General features: G+C 43.5%; 1 protein-coding gene across 1 annotated transcript in view; it reads right to left on the bottom strand.

Annotated features, from left to right (window-relative positions):
* arhgef37 (Rho guanine nucleotide exchange factor (GEF) 37) overlaps nt 1-18,735 on the bottom strand; it is a 127,602-nt gene that overhangs the window by 88,185 nt on the left and 20,682 nt on the right. The window contains exons 2-3 of the mRNA XM_041193111.1: nt 14,770-14,948; nt 1,403-1,526 (exon numbers count right to left, since the gene is read on the bottom strand). Of these exons, the coding sequence (XP_041049045.1) occupies nt 1,403-1,526; nt 14,770-14,937 (292 nt within the window). The 5' untranslated portion in view covers nt 14,938-14,948. The remainder of the gene's footprint in view (nt 1-1,402; nt 1,527-14,769; nt 14,949-18,735) is intronic.

Below are 18,735 nucleotides of genomic sequence, written 5' to 3'. Positions count from 1 at the left end.
ATGTAGCATATCAGTAATCCCAAATAAACCTTTCAGATTTAGATCCAGCTCCTACAGGGAAAAGAAATTTAACTGCTGTCAAGTGTATTTATGCTACAAACTACATCACTAGGTCAGTGACGTGAGTTGAAAGTTTTCATTTCACAATGCCCAATAGTATAGCATGTGACTTCTAATAATCTGGATTCCTATTGCGTAACAAAATGAAACAAAAACAGTCCCATGGTTACGACATTAGGAATGCCACACTCCCAACAAAAGACTTTTTGGCATTTGCACTCAGCTTTGCCTATGGGCATGGTTTATCAGCTAAGTTAGTAAGAAGAGAGACCAGAACTATTCCGCATTTATAAGAAATCTAACAAAATATATATATAGCATTGTCTTGCACAGAACGATAAAGGGTCAATTTTAAGCCCTTACGGGTTTTGGGCAGAGATTGGGTAGACTACCTAAGTTTATGGCCTAAGGTATTTTAATTCCCAGGCTTCATTTGCACATTGGGAAAAACAGCAGTTAGTAGCAGGCAGAAGTAGAAGTTCACCATGTCTCATTCAATACTAATGTGAGGCTGAATTTAGGGGAGCCCGAGGGAACGGGTATGATGGCAAGGGACTGGGAGAATTGGACAGGAGAATCCACATTGGATACCAGGGCAAAGTGTCCACAGTTAAGTTGGAGGCAGGAAGGGCCCAATGTGGGAATCCTGCCCATCACCTGCAGGAAGGCAATTAGGCTCAATAAAACCAATTATCCCTGAGAATTTAGCGGTGGCTCAAGGATTCTTCCAAACTCGCACAACTTTATGTGTCTCCTGAAGGTCACCCAGCAAAAACCTGTCAGGTTTGCCCGTGGCCTTGTGGGTGGGTGGGGGGGGGTAGGTACACTATTCACAGGCACTTTGTATCAGAAGGGACTGGGCATTTGAAAATGGGGGAGCTGAGAGCCACCCTCCTGTCCTTTCCTCTGACATCCCTTTTGCGCCTCCTCACCGTGACCCGTTCCCCATGATACCTAGCTCACCTTCACTTATCCATGTCCTGGGATCCAGCGTTGATCCAGGGATGGGTTTCATTGCATTACTAACAGCAAACACGGCACCCACTGGCACTGTCAGCAATGGAGAGCTGCCGGCCTCTGGTCAGCTGGCAGCTCTCAGGGCAGGATTTCTGCCTCCAGGGTCCTCAATCATGTAGGAAGCCCAATGCTGGCCAGTTCAGTGCCTGACAAGCATTTAATTGCATTTAGCCATCCCCTTGGAAGTGACACAGGGTTCCTGCTAGTTCTCCAACTGGCGTGGGGGAAGCTCATGTCGCTGAAACAAAATCCAACCCATGGATTTAGAGCAGACAGAATAACTTGTTTCACCAAAGCTAACGCAAAGTACTTTCTGAATAATTACTTATCGAGAGGACTTGACCAGATTTCCGAGCAGCTGCTTCTTCCAGATTTTTGAATAAATTGGACGATACATATAATACTTCATCAATATTTCCGAACAAGCCCTCCAGGTCCAGGTCTGGCACCTAATAGGGAAAAGAAATGTGACTGCTGGAAAATGTTTTGTATTTCAAGCTGCATCACAATCCTGATCAGTGTTTGATGTTTATTATACTAGAATAAACGAAAGGCCTAAGAAAAATGGTGAATCCTGGAAATCTGAAATAAAAACACGGGAAATGTGCATCTGCACTGTTAGGACCTACTAAATAAAAATGACTTAATGTTTCGGGTGGGAATGCTTTTTTGGAATTCCTGAATCCCCTCAAGAGTTTTGATGGATTATCCCACTCAGTGTTAAACTGTTTTCTCTATTTGGATAGTTATGGACCTACTGTACATTTTATACATTTTCTGTTTTTTCATGAATTGGACTAAAATTCTTGAGACTGAAATTTTCTGTTTTGTAGAAAATGTGATAAGTGCTGACTCTTTTGTTCATAATCATGAATGGTTAACAAAAATATTATATAGCAGGATTTAGACACAGAGAATGCACAAAATTCCATAGTAGTGATCCTTTATTTCACTGGCATCGATTTACAATGGACGATGGTATCCCTAGGCTCCAGACACACCAGAAAACCTCAACTTCTTATCTCAAGTCAGCTGGTTATGAGGAGTTCATTGTGAAACAGTGGGAGCAGGGATACCTTGCACCCAGCAGAAGCTACAGTTCAGTGGACTTCTATCGCTAATATCTCTCAACTGCATGAGCCAGATTACCTTGTCATTCAGACCACGAAGGATATCTTCCTCACCTTGGGGCTTCTCAGACTTAAGTGGTGGGGGGGTTGGGGAGTGGTTCTGTGTCATTCAGACTATCCAACTTTGTCTCAAGCAGCTCTATGCCTGCTTCAATTCCCTCACCAGTTCTCCAGATACTGACAGAGGTTTTGGGCTGCTCTGCTCATGGCTCTTACTCCTACCACACTGCAGCTCACCATTCAAGAGCTCCTGCTTCTTCTTTAGCCTGCTAATGGCTTCTGGCACCACACCCACAGACTGCCAAAGACATCACTCCCTGCAACAGAGGGTCCCAGAGGGGCTGATCAGTTCCTCTACCCGGTCCTCTCCCACATCATAACCTCCTGCTGGCAGGGGCCCCACTGCAATATGGTAATATAGAAAATTTGAATGTACAATTGTGGTAAGCAATGTTTTATTAGGTACAGGCCTGTGTGAACTGGGCTCAGGTATTGATACCCACATGAGAATAGGTGGGCCCACGTCCACAGATATTGGGCCTTGGGCCTTTTTTTATTAGCCTGGAGAACTGCCAAAGGAATTTTCATGGACAATCACCGCTTGTAATCCACATTGCTGATACTTATTGTAAAAAACATACATAATATGTGCCATGAAGCCATGAGCAGAAACACTGCACACAATAGGAAGAAACAATAGTTTAGTTACATGGGGGGAGGAGACAGAGTCTGTTTTTTAGACTGCAGTGGTTCAAGGAGGTACTCAGAATTGTTGGAATACATTACATAAATCATATATTCAATGATTTACATAATACATTATAGGCTCAGGTAGCCAGCACATCAATCCCAATAGCCATGTAGTCTCAGAGCCAAAAGAATAGTTTGCATGAAGCAAATTATAGTATTTGGATAGAAATCACGTCGTATTTTAGGGGCAGAATTTTGCCTCCAGAAACAGGAATCCAATATCCTGACCCCTCATGTTGCAGGGGGTGTGAGGGGTAGTGTGGAGCTAGTCACAGCCCACTGTTTTCCTGGAGATTGGCTCTAATTGCCTGATGGGTGGGTTCAATTAAGGGAAGCAGAATGGAGAACATTGTGACAGGGTTCTTCCCATCGACCTGTTACATCACAGGGTCCTGCCCAACACGGCCGAGCAGCTGTACCCAGTTCAGGGATCTTTATAGTATGAGTGAGGAGGCATCAGTGACTCAAGATGTCGCACTAGCCGATGGATTACTTGAAAGGTCGACCCTCGCAACATCGTTTGGTGCACAATTTGTTCCTGCTCCTTTTGGCATCTTAAAGGTGTAGTGCACCTCAGATTACCACAAGAGGGTAAAAAGACACTGTGATCTTTAGATGAAGGGGATAAAACACATTCCTCCCGGTCAACGACTCAGCTGCATTGGAAAGCCACATCTCTGAAGAGGCTTCTGCTGCCACAGGCAAGATGTCATAATACCCTTCTTATGTCTCCCACAGGGTCAGTCAGGGAGACTGGGTGCAAAAGTACAGCTGCTTGACTGAGACCCTCTCCAGCATTCAAAACAGTAGAGTTAGCACCATCACATCATACAAGCACACCCTTCACCAGCACACATACGTTCACATCATTGGGTCCTTGTGCGTGGTTAGAAAGGATGGCACTGGGTGAAGAGCATGGCACTGGTGTGCAGGAGGAGGTGAAAGAGGCAGAAACAGCTGTGAGCAGGGCCGCTCAGAGGATGAACAGACAGAGCCATGCCCAGCTGGACACAGATGCAGGCCTCAGAAGTTACAAGCAAAACGGCTTTACTTTGACCAGCAGCGAGAAATATTTACCTGCACGTCAGGGTTCCCCCGAGGCAGTGCAGGGTTCATGGGCCGAGGATGGAGGAGTCCATTCAGCTCATCTGCGCACCATAACTCAGGTCCTTGAACACATGAGCTCCTCTTTAACAGAGTGGACAACCTCATGAACAGTCATTTGCAGCAGCACTTGGCATGCATGTAGAGTGCATGCCATACTCTGTAGCATTGACCAGTGACACTGATGGCGCAAAGAAGCATGGATGTCAGTTGTGCCCAACTGGCAGTCCCCTCTAGTGATTCAGAGCACCAGCGAAGGGTCTGAGGCAGTTGTTGTGGAAAGGAGGGGTGGGGGGGTTAATTTCTTCTCATACCACCCGTCGTAAACAGAAAGATGTTTTAATTTTGATTTCCCTATTTATAAGTGGTAGAACATTTCCCAACACCTTGGTTTTGGTGTGACCCAATTTCTATTAATAACCTCACAGCAAACTCGTGATAGGATGAACTCAGGGGGTTAGTTTATTCGCACACACTCAAAATGTGGGAGGGGGTGTCACTATGTAGACCGCTATGCATTCATATAATAAATGAGGGATAGAGAAAGAAAGGTTTATAGGACAAAGACCAGAGCAAAGAATTATTGTTCCACATGAGCCCAGAATCAAAAGTCCAATGGTGTATTTCTTCACGGGGGTTGACAGCCTGAACTGTTGCTGGATAATTCGCTTTTTCAGTAGAGTTGACTTCCACAATGAGATATGCATGCAGAGATGAGTCTTGTAGGTGATGGTATAGAAGTTCAGAAGTTCCAACAGAAAGAGTGTAGATGGGGGCCAGACATTCAAACCTGGACAGGGCCCCTTTGCTGCTGCTTGGTAAATGGAAGATGGCAAGCTGATATACAATACAGCAAGACATTATAACTGGTTCTCCCAAATGGGGTGGGGGATCATGTCACATGACTCCCACCTCTCCACTTTGGCTTTGTCTGGGTTTCTGAGATTGTTAATGTTCCAACCATTAAGAATTTGAAAGGATGCAGGGTCCTTTGTCTTAGCAGATGACTTGGCTCTGGTTGGCCAGGCTTGGCTTATGAAATGGAGATGGCCTTTGTATGATTCCCTTTGAATTTGGTCTCTGCAGCCCACTGGGTTCATGAGTGCCTCTTCAGAGATAATGAGGTGCTAATTTCTTTGATACTGCCAGATTAGTTCCTATTGTTTGAAGGTCACAGCCAGATATGGCTTCATTCATTTTAAAAAGGTCATTGTCCAGTTTTAAATTTTTAGAGTTAGCCATGAAATATATATTTTATAAAAATATAGTGTGAGGTCTTAGCCTCATTACACAGTCACCGAAGAGGATGAGGGTGCTATCCATCATGGGGCATCATCATCAACCTCCTTGGCCCCTCTGACTGAGGGACCACCTGTGTAGCAGGGCGCAGTGATGAAGGCAGCCTCTGCAGTGATCCAGGTGCAGCAGCTTCGGGTGGTGATCTCTCTGGCATTTACACAACGAGGAAGACCACCATATGCACCTCAGTCGCAAGCACAAAGTGAAGAGACTGCTTCCACCTCATTCCAGGCCAAAGGGGAACACTGTGTAGAACTAGTCAAAAGCGGAGGCCACTGAGCTGTTCAGAGCAATGAGTGGTTCCATTAGGCTTCATTTCACGTATCCCTAACAGTGTAAATGTTGACACATGACAAAGACATATGAGCTTCCATTCTTTTGTGTAAAACTGAAAAAAAGAGTAATGAAGTGGTGAAGGGAAGCTGTAGTCTTTGATAGGAGGCAGTGAGACTGCTGGACAGATGTACACCATGCATTGATTATATCCACTTTTAGTGCCAATGTTATGTCTTCAATGGATGAGTTCTCACAGGCAGGTCAGAGTAAATACCAGAGAATGCAGGCCAGCTGGATGAAAAGGGCTCGGGTGAAACGAGCCAGGATCAGACGTTCCTTAGCATTCATGCCATCCTGATGAGAGGTTTAACTCCTGAACTGGTTCCAGCTAACCAGCTGCACAACCTTGGCACTTCTCTGCTCTGCATCTTCCTCTTCCTCCTCTTCTTCCACCAACGAACTGTAGATTTAACATTTCACCTTCTTCAAGGTCCATGCCACTCTGGAGGGCTATATATTGGAGAGCACAGCAGACCACCACAAAACACGAGACCCTTACAGGACTGTGCTGCAGGGTACCATCTGATTGATCCAGGCATCATCTCGGGGTCATATTAATGGATGAGTAGCCATCTCTTCAAAGGATATTCCTTGCCCCCTAGAATCTATCCATGGAGTTTGGGTGGTGACATGAAAAGCTGCTGCGCTCTGAATTGCCAGAGAATGAAGGATAGGATAGCGAGCGCACATATACATAAAGCTCCCATTGAGGTCGCAGACCAGCTGAACTTTGAATGGATAGAAGCCCTTCCTGTTGATGAATCTCACTGGGTGTTTTGATGGCCACTTGGGTGCAATTGATGATGCCCTGCACCTACAGGAATTCTGTCAGAAAGAAAATCCACTGTCTTTTGTGTCTGCAAGGTTCCATCAGTTTGGAACTATATGTACACCCCAGTTCTCACAGGGCATCAGTGACCTGAGTAGCAATGGTATGCTGCTACATAAAAGACATCACCAAGATCTGCTATTAATATTTGGGAGGAGCAAGAAGTGAAGAAGTTAAGCACCAAACTGACTTTAACAGCTACTGGCAAGGCATGGTGAGTGCTACTGAAAGGTCTTCCTCAACAAGGGCAGAAATCTCAGTAATCATTTTCCAAGATAGATGCAGTCTCCTGCGGCACTGATTATTGACATGTCTGACATGTCCAAGTAGTTTCTTTCTCGGTAGTATACTCGGCGTTGAAGATATGGCCTCTGTTGCCTTCTCCCACCCCCTTGTGACTCTCTTTTGCCCTCATGTCTAGGGCTCTGCATCTGTTTCTGAGGGCATTGATCTTCACCGTTACTCACCCCTATCTCTAAGTACCTTAAGTCCCAAATCCAGCTGTTGCCTTTCTTGCAGTCAGCTTCAGTCACAGTACTTACTGGACCAGACCTCTCTTATAGTTCCAAAATCCCTGAAGAGTCATGACCCTTCCACCGCCCAAGCATGCACAGACCACATGCTAATTCTGCTCACCCAAAGGCACCTGTGTGCCAATAGTGAGTGCCCCTCTCAGCCACTGACCCTTTTATGGGCTCACTTACTTGCATGGTGGTCATGAGTGGCTCCCTGCTGTATTACCACCTCCTTTCATCTGGACTGTTACAGCTCCACTGTGTAACCTATACACCCCCACGAAATTCCAAATTGACCTTGACAAGCTGACAACAAGCTCGTTAGAAAATAAGAACATATGAAATATCAAGAGTGGACCATAAGGCCCCTTGAGCCTGCTCCATCATTCGGAACCTTCAACTCCATCTTCCTGTATGCTCTGCACTTTCCTTGATTCCATGAGAAACCAGAAATCTGTCTATCGCAGCCTTAAATATATTCAATGATGAAGCAGCCACAACCCTTTGAGTTAGCGAATTCCAAAGATTCACAACTGTTTGAGTGAAGAAATTTCTCCTTATCTCAGCCCTAAATGATTGGCCCCTTATCTGAGACTGTGCCTCATGTTCCAGATTCCATAACCTGATTAACAAACTCAATTGGTCAATAATCCAAATCAGGCAGATTGCTGGGTTCTACCTTCAGACCTCTTGAGCAAAATCGCCAGCAGTCTGATCGACACCGCCCAACCAACATGACTTTGGGCAGCGCAGGTGTTTACATTTGTCTGGCTGTGTACTCACCCCAATCAGGATCAAAAAATCCTGCCCCATGACTTTGAAGCTAAGTCTAATTTCAGACTTATGGGTGGTAAGGCTTGCTATGGCAATGGTATTGAGAATATGTCAAGATGGCTGTTGTGTATTTGATGTTTCCTTGATGTAAATATTTTGTCTATTAGAGTCTGTCTGATGACTCCTGCAGTGTAAGTTATTAGCTTTACAGAGAATTCCTTTGTCATGTGGTTAGGTCAGATTCTGCCTTTGGTTGTTGATGTATACTTCCCTCTCTTGATTGAGCAATTTCCCAGCTACTGTGTAGGGCAAAATTGTGGGTGACAAAGCAAACTACAAAAATCATAGACACTGAGCTTCACTGGAATGCCACACGTTCTTTGTTCAGCTAAGATCCTAGTGCAAGCATGCATCATATTATTCTTCTCCTCAGATCATATCCTTGGGTTTAATATGATGTTTCTGTCACACCACCACCAACCCCCAGGCCTCCTCTTCAGTCTCCAGCAACAATTCTTGTAGTCAATGGCACTGTGGAATGTTGTGGATTAAAAAGGCTGGAAGCTTCCAGTTCATTGGAGGTTTATAGAGATAGGTCAGTTCCTAGAATTGCAGACTAGCTGCACATTACGTTCAAGAATGGAACGGTACTAAAGCTATGGTTAAATTGGCTACGTGATGCAATCACTAATGCCTGGTACTCTGGGGAGTTTAGCTAATGCTGCTTACTGCATTTTGTCAAAAGAAAACAAATGCTGTTACTGATGCTGCAAGGTGCACTGAAAATGGAAAATGTGACCTAGGTTTCCCAAAGTAACTTGGAATAAATCTGCTACATAAAAGTTCAATGCTGTTGATTTCTTTACAGCCACTGACAGAGCCGTTCCTGTCATGAAAGTGATTCCCAACTCTTGGCTGCAGAAGGGCACATCGTGTGTAAATCAGAGTTCTTGCATGTCTAGGAATGTGTGCTGGTACAATAGCCTGTCCCCTTATAAACGGATGGAAACGTATGATTGGGTCCTAATGGAGCACTGAGGTGAAAATGCATTAGGTTGGTATTCCTCCTGTGATCCTCCTCTAGAATCTGAAGACAAAGAGGAATATCTGTAGGAAAACCTGTAGCTTTTTCTCAAAGATGGCTTGTTTGAGAAACAAGCATCATTGACAGGTGTACAGCTTCAAGTAGAGGGGAATCAAGAACCATTTTTACAAATGAGTGCAGTGGTACAAAGCTTTGCCTGAATATTTTTTAAAAATGCATTAAAAATCATAGTGCACATTCCATACAACTTGCTAATATGCACTCCCAGCATCTGAGGTTCCATCATAGGAGTATGCATTCAGAAAATGATCAATTGATGCTTCAGGAAGTCTCATGAATTTCCTTTCTCCCACAGTAACAATATAACACAGAAGCCCTACATTGCAAACAGCAGCACAAATACAGCTGTTTATTCTTAAGCGAAAAACCCATCTGAAGAACACAGACCTCCCATAATATTAATGGCTCTAATGAACCATGTGTCAATGGCCTGCAAGATGCAAATGTGCACTGAAAATGGGTGATGTGACAGACTTCCCATGGTTCCTTGAAATAAACCTGCTACATAAAAGTTCAATTCGGAACTGGTTTTACATGGGTGTTGAGTACAGGCAGGACCGTTCAAGCACTTCAAACACATCTTCGGGACTCATTATACAGGATGATATAAAAGTTCTAGCATGGAAACAGGCCATTTGGCCTGAAACATCTGTGTTGATTTGAGCTTGATTGAATTTTTTAAGAAGATAGAAAGGAGGGTTGGTGTAGAAAGCACAATTGATGTAGCCTACGTGGATTTTAACAAGGCTTTTGACAAGGGCCAACATGGCAGGCTGGTCAGAAAATTAAAAGCTTATAGGGGAAAGTTGCATGTTGGATCTAAAATTTGCTCAGTGGCTTGAAGTACAAGGTAATGATTGATGGCTGGAACGTCTTATACACCGGGGTTCCACAGGGTTCAGTAATGGGCTGCTTGCTATTTGTGGTAAACATCACTGAACTAGACTTAAATGTATGGAGCACAATAGCAAGTTAGAAAGCTGTAGGCTACAGGAAGATGTCAGTGAACTGATATGGTGGACAGAAAAGTGGCAAACGGAATTCACTCCAAAGAAATATGAGCTATTGCTTTTGGGGAGGGCAAACAAGGCAAGAGAAAACACAATAAATGATACGATCCTGAGAAACATAGTGGAATAGAGGAGACCTTGGATTGCGCATCAACAGATTCCTGAAAGTTGATAGATAAGGTGGTTAAGAAGGCATACAAGAAATTTTCCTTCACTTGCTAAGGCAGGTTTACACATCCCATGGAGGTCTCCAGATGGTAACACCCTGAAAGAGATTGACTACATATGCAGATGGAGGGTAGACCTACAAGATGTCTGGACTTTTCGAGGTGATGATGTAGGAGCTGATCACCACCTTGTGCTAGGCAAGATCCACCTGAAGCTGAAGAAGACAACAACCATCAAGTCACAAAGGCCATTTGTAATGAAGAAACTGAAGGACCTGTCGGACAGTTTTCGGCTGGCCCTCTCCAACAGATTTGAAGTACTACTGAGGTCGGGCAAAATTGAGAAACAGTGGAAAATCTTCAAAAGAGGGATTAAAGCAAGTGCAGAAGTTACCATCAAGCAAAGGAGTGGAACCAATAAAGAACGATGAATCACTAACCCAACATGGAAATTGACTGATGAAAGAAAGCTAGCAAGGAGCAAGAGAACCCAGGAAAAGAACATTGAGCAAAAACAGGAAGATGATGTGAAGAACAGAAGACGGGATAAAGCTGTGAAGAAGAACTGCAGGGGAGACAAATGAAGATGGATGGAATTAAAAATCAGGGGACACAAGCAGCAGCAAATTGGAATGGCTCCAATATGCTGTACAGGATCGTACGGGCACGGATTGGTAAAAGAAGCAACACCACTGTACCAATCAAGGCAAGGGCGACAGGACACTATTGATGGATGAGGAGCAGGTGGTCAGGTGGGTGGAACATTTTCAGAAGATCCTTAACCAGTCCAACCCCAGTTCCACAGTCAAGTTCGGCAAAAGCACAGCGCCTCAGCTGTTGAATGTTAACTTGGGAGAAACTGACAGATCAGAGGCCCGAAGACCCATCAAGAACCTGAAGAACAAGAAGGCATCTGGGATTGATGAGATACCAGCAGAGCTATCACAACATGGCAAGAACACCAATACAATGAGCTCATGGACCTGTTCAACAAGATCTGGACTGTGGAGGACGTCCAGGACAACTGGAGGCAAGGAGTAATCATCAAGCTGCCTAAAAAAGGGGACCTTAGCAAAAGCAACAATTGGAGGGGCATAACACTGCTGTCAGTGCCGGCAAAGTCTTCAGCATCAGGCTCCTCAACAGATTGAAAGGAGGAGGAAACAGTACCCTTCATGAAGAATAGGCATGTTTCCGTGGTGGTAGATCATGCTGCGAGCAGAACTTTACACTCAGGAACATCACACAGCAAAGCCTAGAGTATCAGATGCGACTTGTTATCAACTTCATTGATTTCAAAAGAGCTTTCGATAGTATCCATCAGCAGTCAATCTGGTACATCGTAAGACAGCACACCATCCTGGCGTGATACATTAACATTTTCAAAGCCTTATACCGCAACTCCAGCTGCTGCATCAAGATCAGGACAGGCATCACAGACTCCTTCAACATCATCACAGAAGTACAGTAAAGCTTCATACTCTCCTCATTCCTTTTCCTCTTGGTGATCGATTTCATCATGAGAAAGACAATGGTGGGTGTAGACTTTGGCAACCTGTAGCAACACCACAGTCGAAGGACCTGGATTTTGCAGATAACAATGTTTTGCTGGCCGAAGAATTGCACACATTCCAAGACATGACCACCAATCTCGAGAGTGGTAAACCAAGGTTGGTCTATGGATCGGCTGTGAGAAGACCAAGACAATGACAACTTGACAACAACAGGGTATCAAGAACATCAACCATTTTCTATACCCAAGAAATAACATCTCCAGGGAGGATGACATAGAGATTAACATCTACACAAGAATCGGCAAAGCAGCAATGGTCTTCCAGCAGCTCCACATGGTCTGGGCATTCAATACCATCAGCACAGCCTTGAAGTTGCGACTCTACACGTCCACAGTAGTACCAACTGCAATCTATGTCAGCCATGGAAGAGAACAGCAAAGCTTTGTTTTTCTCTTCCATGATCCTGGGAATCACATGGAGACACAACATTACCAACAATGGAAAACAGAGGACTGGTCAGAGGGGCCTTCAGGAGATGGAGAGGTCACTGAGGCTGGCAGGAAACATATTTCATCACCCGGGGAATATGTCACATCAGGAGGGCAGGAGAATGGGCACTACCAAGCTGGCCAAAGAAAACCTGATTAAGTACATTTAAGGAGGAGCTCTAAGAGTGGAACGCCTGGGGTGGAGCGTAAGAGATTGTGATGGACCAGGGCCGGTGACAAACTCTTACTGCCCATTGTCACGCATGGAACTGATGGGGCTAAATCTAAGTCTAAGTAAGTCACGGGGTTTCAGAGCAGGGAGTTTATGCTAGAACTGAATAGGACTCTAGTTAGAACATAGCTAGAATACTGCCTATAGTTCTGGTCACTACATTACAGGAAGGATGTGATGACACTGGAGAGGGCACAGGAGAAATTTAAAAGGATGTTGCAAGGAATGGAGAATTTTAGCTATGAGGAAAGGTTGTATAAGCTAGAACAGAGGAAGCTGAGGGAGATTTAATTGAGGTGTATAAAATTATGAAGGGCCTAGACAGAATGGATAGGAAGGACCTATTTCCATTAGCAGTAAGATCAACTGGGTCCATGGAATTAAAATAATTTGCAGAAGGGATTAGAGGGCAGTTGAGGGGAAATGTTTTTCGCCCAGGTGTGGTAGGGGTCTGGAACTCATTGCTTGCAAAGCTGATAGAGGTAGAAATCCTCATCATATTTTTAGAAAGCTCTTGAATATGTACTCCAAGTGCTGTAACTTATAAGGCTGCAGACCAAAAGCTGGAAGATGGATTAGGCTAGATAACTCCTTTGCGGCTGGCTTCCTTCTGTGGCTTAAATTTTTCTATGGGCAGGACTTTTTTAGATGGCGGGGTTTCCTGCCTCGGAGGGCCAGCAGAAAAGCATCTCTGTTAATACAGGCTGCCCCACAGCATTTTAATATTTGGCGGGGGTGTTAATTGACTAAGGGTGAGTGTTCCACCCACATCTGGGGAGGTAGTTCTGCCTTTAAAGAGCTGCCAGCCAATCTGATTGGCCAGCAGCTCTGTAATCCCAGCAGTGCCAGGTTCAAGCAATAGCCACTGCTGGGACTACAACTAGTCCCCAACGAAGAGGAGCTAATGGAGGCTGGACTGAAGGTGAGTCCAGGGTATTGGTTGGCAGGCCCCAACAAAGGTGAGGGTGAGGGGTTAGGGGTGGGGCCGAGTTTGAAATGACGGGGGTGAAAGGTTCAAAGGGGATATGACTTTGAAGGGTGCCTCTGATGGGCACAGGGTCCCTCAAAGGAGGGTACTTTCTCCTTGCCCAAAACCAGCTCACGCAGCTAAAACTGCTGGGCTACCCACTTGGCATGGGTCTCCATTGCTGCAAGTAAATTAGCAGGTAGATGGGCTGAGGCACTTAAGTGGCTATTAATTGACCATATAAGGGCCCCAATAAGCCCAAGGGTGGGCAGACTGCCTGCGCCTCCGCAACTCCGACGTAAAATGGGAGACAGGTCGGGGGTGGACAGGTAAGCACCGGGCAGGCTACACACTGGCTTTCAAACCCACCAGCAAGAGAGCATAAAACCGTATGGCCTGAATTTTCAGGCAGCAGGATCGGCCGGGAAACGGACCACTGGCCGCAATCGGCCCCCAACTGTGATTTCACGCTGGCTACAGGCTCAGGGGGTGGGCGATGACGTCAATGCCGGTGCAGGCCTGTGCTGACAAAGCTCCCCAGAGGCAGATGGCTGCCTCAGGGAGCTGAAGATCCAAAACAGCAAAAATAAAGGTTTCAAAAGCTGAAAAAAAAGTATCCATGCAAGATAATCAGTCACCTAGAAATTTAGCTTATGAAAATGCTGTCCGTGGAAATTTATTTATATTTTATTTCATCATGGAAATCTCTTCTCACCCGTGGACGAGGTTTATTGAAAAATGCAAAGTCTGCCTGGTCAGTTTGCCCGTCCACCAACCATAAGGTTGGACGGGCTACATAAAATGCCAGACAATTGCGCCATTAAAGGTGCCTAATTGCCCTCTTAATTGTCAGTGGGCGCTCTTCCAACTTTTGCGGGTGCCTGCCGACCAAAACGGATGACGTCGGGATGCTCACCTGACGTCATCTTGCGTGATTTCACATCCGATCAGGTTGGGCGTGCATCTACCCAATCAGTGTAAAATTCTGCCCTACGTTTCTGTGGTGCTTATCCTCTTGAGGAGAAAGTTGGATAGTTTTTACAAATGGTGCGTGGTCCATTTACTGCTTGGAGTGGTTGAAAATTAAGGGAACTCTCAAAAGGCAATATCAGATCAACACACAGTCTGACCACTACCCTTGGAATTCATTAAGTATTTAAAGTATTCCTTTTTCTTTTTTTTTGCCCAATGTCTTGTTCCTGCATTTGACTGGTCTGTCTTCTTCATCTCATACTTTTTGCTAAATTCATCGTTGTTTGTTATATTTAATTGTTATTTTTATCTATCCTACTTGTTCATTCTTATCATGTGCAGACTGACCTATCAAGACCTCCTGAACTACTTAATTTTAACAGAAGTGACCACAGAAAATTCTGCCTCTAATTTTAAATTTAAGTCCAAGCTTTGGAACAGTGTTAACCTGTAACATTTTTCTTCTCTCAAATCACACACACTTTCTGAAAGGTGGTTACCTGTTTGAATTGTAAATGGTTCCGGAAAACTGTTGCACACAGCTGTAGCAAAGTGAGATAGCGATTTTCTGTTGCAACCAGTTCTTCCATTGCTTTCATTTGCTTTTCCTCCATTTTACTGGCTGATGTTAATTTGCTATTAAGTTCCACATAAGATGAATCATCCATGGTAACTATGCCTGCAGGAGACACAATTAGGATTACTGCAGTTATGTTGATTAGATGCCTCTCTGTGGCCCTTTGGCTAAACTATCCGTAAAGAATTGGAAATATGGTCTCGTGGTTGAATTTAAATACAGTTCTTGTGTAACCTGATCTTGTTTTGTAAATCACAATTTCCTGTAAATCTAAAATCTAATTCTAAAAATCTAATCCTGGTCCTTATGATATGAATCCGGGTGATCTATATTGAACAGAATGTAATGCCCCAGTTACATTCGCCTAGCTAATACATAACATAAACAGTCCATGTTTGTTTGCTGTAAGCAATCATGGAATGTTCTAGTCTAATATTGCTTCATGAGCCATCCTACTGATCAGTGGCTTAACTGAGTCAGTATTTTAACCACTAATAATTTCTTAGCTACATACATACCTTTTCAGCATATTTCAGTTTTCTTAATATAAATCATTCTTTTAATTCAAAATAAATGCTTCACACTGTGTAATTTTCACTGCTACTGGATCACTGACAAGAACGACAGGCGAGCAGAGAGATTTTGCTGCCAAAGCAATATCTGCAGTTGTGCTCTCATTGGCTAATTTTAACTCCAGCATTCCGAATCAAATGAATCCAAAAACAAACTTCGGAATTGCTTTAAAGCAGAAATAAAATGTCACATTTAATTTTCATGATCCCACAATTCCATATAATTGCTGGACAACTGTATGAAGAAGTGTGTGTGTGTGTGTGTGTGTGTGTGTGTGTGTGTGTGTGTGTGTGTGTGTGTGTGTGTGTGTGTGTGTGTGTGTGTGTGTTAGTGATTGTTCTGACACACTAAGTACCTTTGTACCATAGCTCTCAATGTGCTATTTGATTGCCAAATAAATATACATAACATAATTCTTAAGCAGGGTATGATCTCAGCATAATAAAAACAATGGAACTTCCTTCCTGCATTCATATAATTCCAAATGTTAGTGCATGCTAATGTTATTTCTACCACTCCCAAGAACTGCTGTATGTATCATAACTAAGAGAGGTTGGAGCGAATTCAAAATAGAATAGGTGCATTGTTTGTTTGTGCATAATTGCAAAACAAAAAATTGCCTGGAATGTAATTCTGCAGCATCTTAAAATGCATGGCATCTTCACAGAAAAACTATTATATTCAACTGTGCACGTATGTATGTGTCTTGAAAAATACAACGTGAAATGTGGCCCTGGTCCACAATCAGTATCACAATGTTATATTGTCTTTATGCATTTTCAGTCTGCAGACCATCACAAAAGTTTCTCCCATTTACTCTAACTATATTAAGAATATATTTAGTAAATGCTTTTATTTTAAAAAAGTATATGGTGTTGCTTTCTTTGAACATAATTATTTAGAAATTGTACATAAATCTATTCGACTGATTTGAAATAAGTAAAAAAAAAACCATGGGCTGATTCTTCAACTTGGCAAGCGGGGGCAGGGCCCGGTCGTTGAAGTGTAAAATGACGCGGGATGACGTTGGGCAGGAATCCCAACGTCATCGCGTGTCATTTAGATTTTCGAGTCGGCTGCGCACCTGCCAAACTGACAAAGGCCTGTTAAGGCCATTAATTACCTAATTAAGCCTATTGAGAAAGCTGCCGGTCCAACCTTAAGGTTGGCGGGCAGGCGAAGAGCCCAGGCAGTCTTCACCTTATTCATGGAGCCTCATCCACGGGCGGGATGAGGTTTCATGAAGGGTTTATAAATTAAATAAATTTTTTCATTAAAGTTCATTGACATGTCCCACTTAAAATTTTAAAAACTTAACATTCATCTCCCTGAGACACCTCTGTGCCTCGGAGGTTTCTGCGCACTTTTGCACGTGCACTCCTGACTCAGGGAACCCCCACCCCCAGAGAAAGTGCACAGCGCTTCCGGGTGCGCATCACGCTGGGCAGGACTTAATTGGCCCGCCCATGTTAAATGGCAGCATGGACCTGATTGGGTCCGCGCCCGCCACCGCACAACGCCACCCCCAATGGAGGGAAAATTCTCTCCATGATGTTTGCTAATAAATTTTACTGAATTTAGCCCAGGTATTCTGGCAAAACATGTAGCAGACTGGGTATTCTCCTTCCATTTGGCATAATTACTATTCACACACAGCCAAACTGATCTCATTATCTCTTTGTGGATGTAAACAAAATACTTATATTAGGAGCAACATAAGAAAGTAAGAAGTGAGAAATCACCCACCAAGTACATTTCTTCTGCAGGTCATTAGCTTTAGATTGGGATCCACAACTTGCAGACTTTCCCAAGAGTTTAAAGAATTAAACTTCATGCTGGGATTCTGTTAAAGGAAGGGAGGCTAGGTATATGTGAGGCTATTTGGTCTGGCCGACATAGTATCCAGGAAATAGTGTTCTGTACTGTGAACACTCAGTAAAGGGAATATCGTTTTCTGTAACTGCTTACATTGCACACTTGTACATTGGTCCCTATAGAGTGAGGTTTTCTCACTTCTGTCTAAAGTAAAAATGAACACTCAAAAACATGTAATTGTATGTAGTATTCTTCCTAAAATATAACATGCAGCTACTTAGAACTTAATAAAAGCAAGGCATAAAAGTCAGACTGTAGTTTGATTGTGTGCATTTCTCAGCATGGAACTATAGAAAGACGATTATTGCCACTTGAAAGAGAGGTTATCGTCTAGATTTTGAGCTCAGCAGTGAACAAATGGTGCTCACCAATCATTGCACATACCCCATGTCCACAGATGTTCTATGGTTTTTGCACTGCAATTTGAGAAATTCGAAATCCAGAATAGCGCAGCATCCCTCTAAAAGGATCAGAGACCTGTGTGAATAGGACAAGGAACTTCACGTCTCCTTAACGAATTAGACTGAAAAGTCCCTATTATGCCAAGCAAAGTCTAAACCAGGAAATATTTAATTCAATATCAAATCATGTACAGAAAACAAAATAAAGAGAGGGAAAGAAAGATTGGATTAAGAGAGCACAATAAAAGACAGAAGAAAATGTTTTTTAAAAGACTAACTTTTTAAACCTTCAACAATAATAAAAATCTGAAGGAATGAGACTCCACTATTAAAAATACATTTTCAATATCAGGAGAGGTTGTTTGGGGGCAATTAGGACTTATCACACTGTTAAAAATTTACTTACACTTTGATGCACAAGTCCTAATCTTTCTGGGTTTAGTGGTCACACAATTACACAAGTTTCGCACTGTTACATATAATTCAATGCTGAATCTCTCACTGAGATAGCAGTGTGGCACAGCTTCTGAAAAAGCAAGGCAATCAGGGCTGCAATTTCCTGATTTCCACATTTAATTGCATATGTGCACACACCAGAAGTTGCTGTCTAATTTACACTTTAATAACAGTGAGTATTGAAATCTTCACTATTATTTCAATCACAAAATCCAGGCTTATATTTAGAAAGAAATCTCAAAAAAAACAATGGCCTGATTTGTACCTGGATGAGCACTTGGCACATCATAACATTCAAGGCTATGGGCCAAGTGCTGGTAAATGGGATTAGGTAGGTAGGTCAGGTGTTTCTCACGTATCGGTGCAGACTCAATGGAGCAAAGGGCCTCTTCTGCACTGTGATTCTGAGAGTATAACTTTTCCTGCCATAGGTGAATCTACTCTATATTCCAGCCACCCAATTTACTTTCAAACCCGCGTGCCACCAGCCTGACTTTAGCTTTATAAGTCCCAACAGGAAGCACCTTTTCCATGCATATCCATCTATGAGACAGAGCTGGTTGTCCCCTGTCTGGCACCTCTGT

This window comes from Carcharodon carcharias, chromosome 8 (assembly GCF_017639515.1).
Source record: "Carcharodon carcharias isolate sCarCar2 chromosome 8, sCarCar2.pri, whole genome shotgun sequence".
Taxonomy (NCBI): domain Eukaryota; kingdom Metazoa; phylum Chordata; class Chondrichthyes; order Lamniformes; family Lamnidae; genus Carcharodon; species Carcharodon carcharias.
This window is presented reverse-complemented; position numbering and strand designations above follow the sequence as displayed.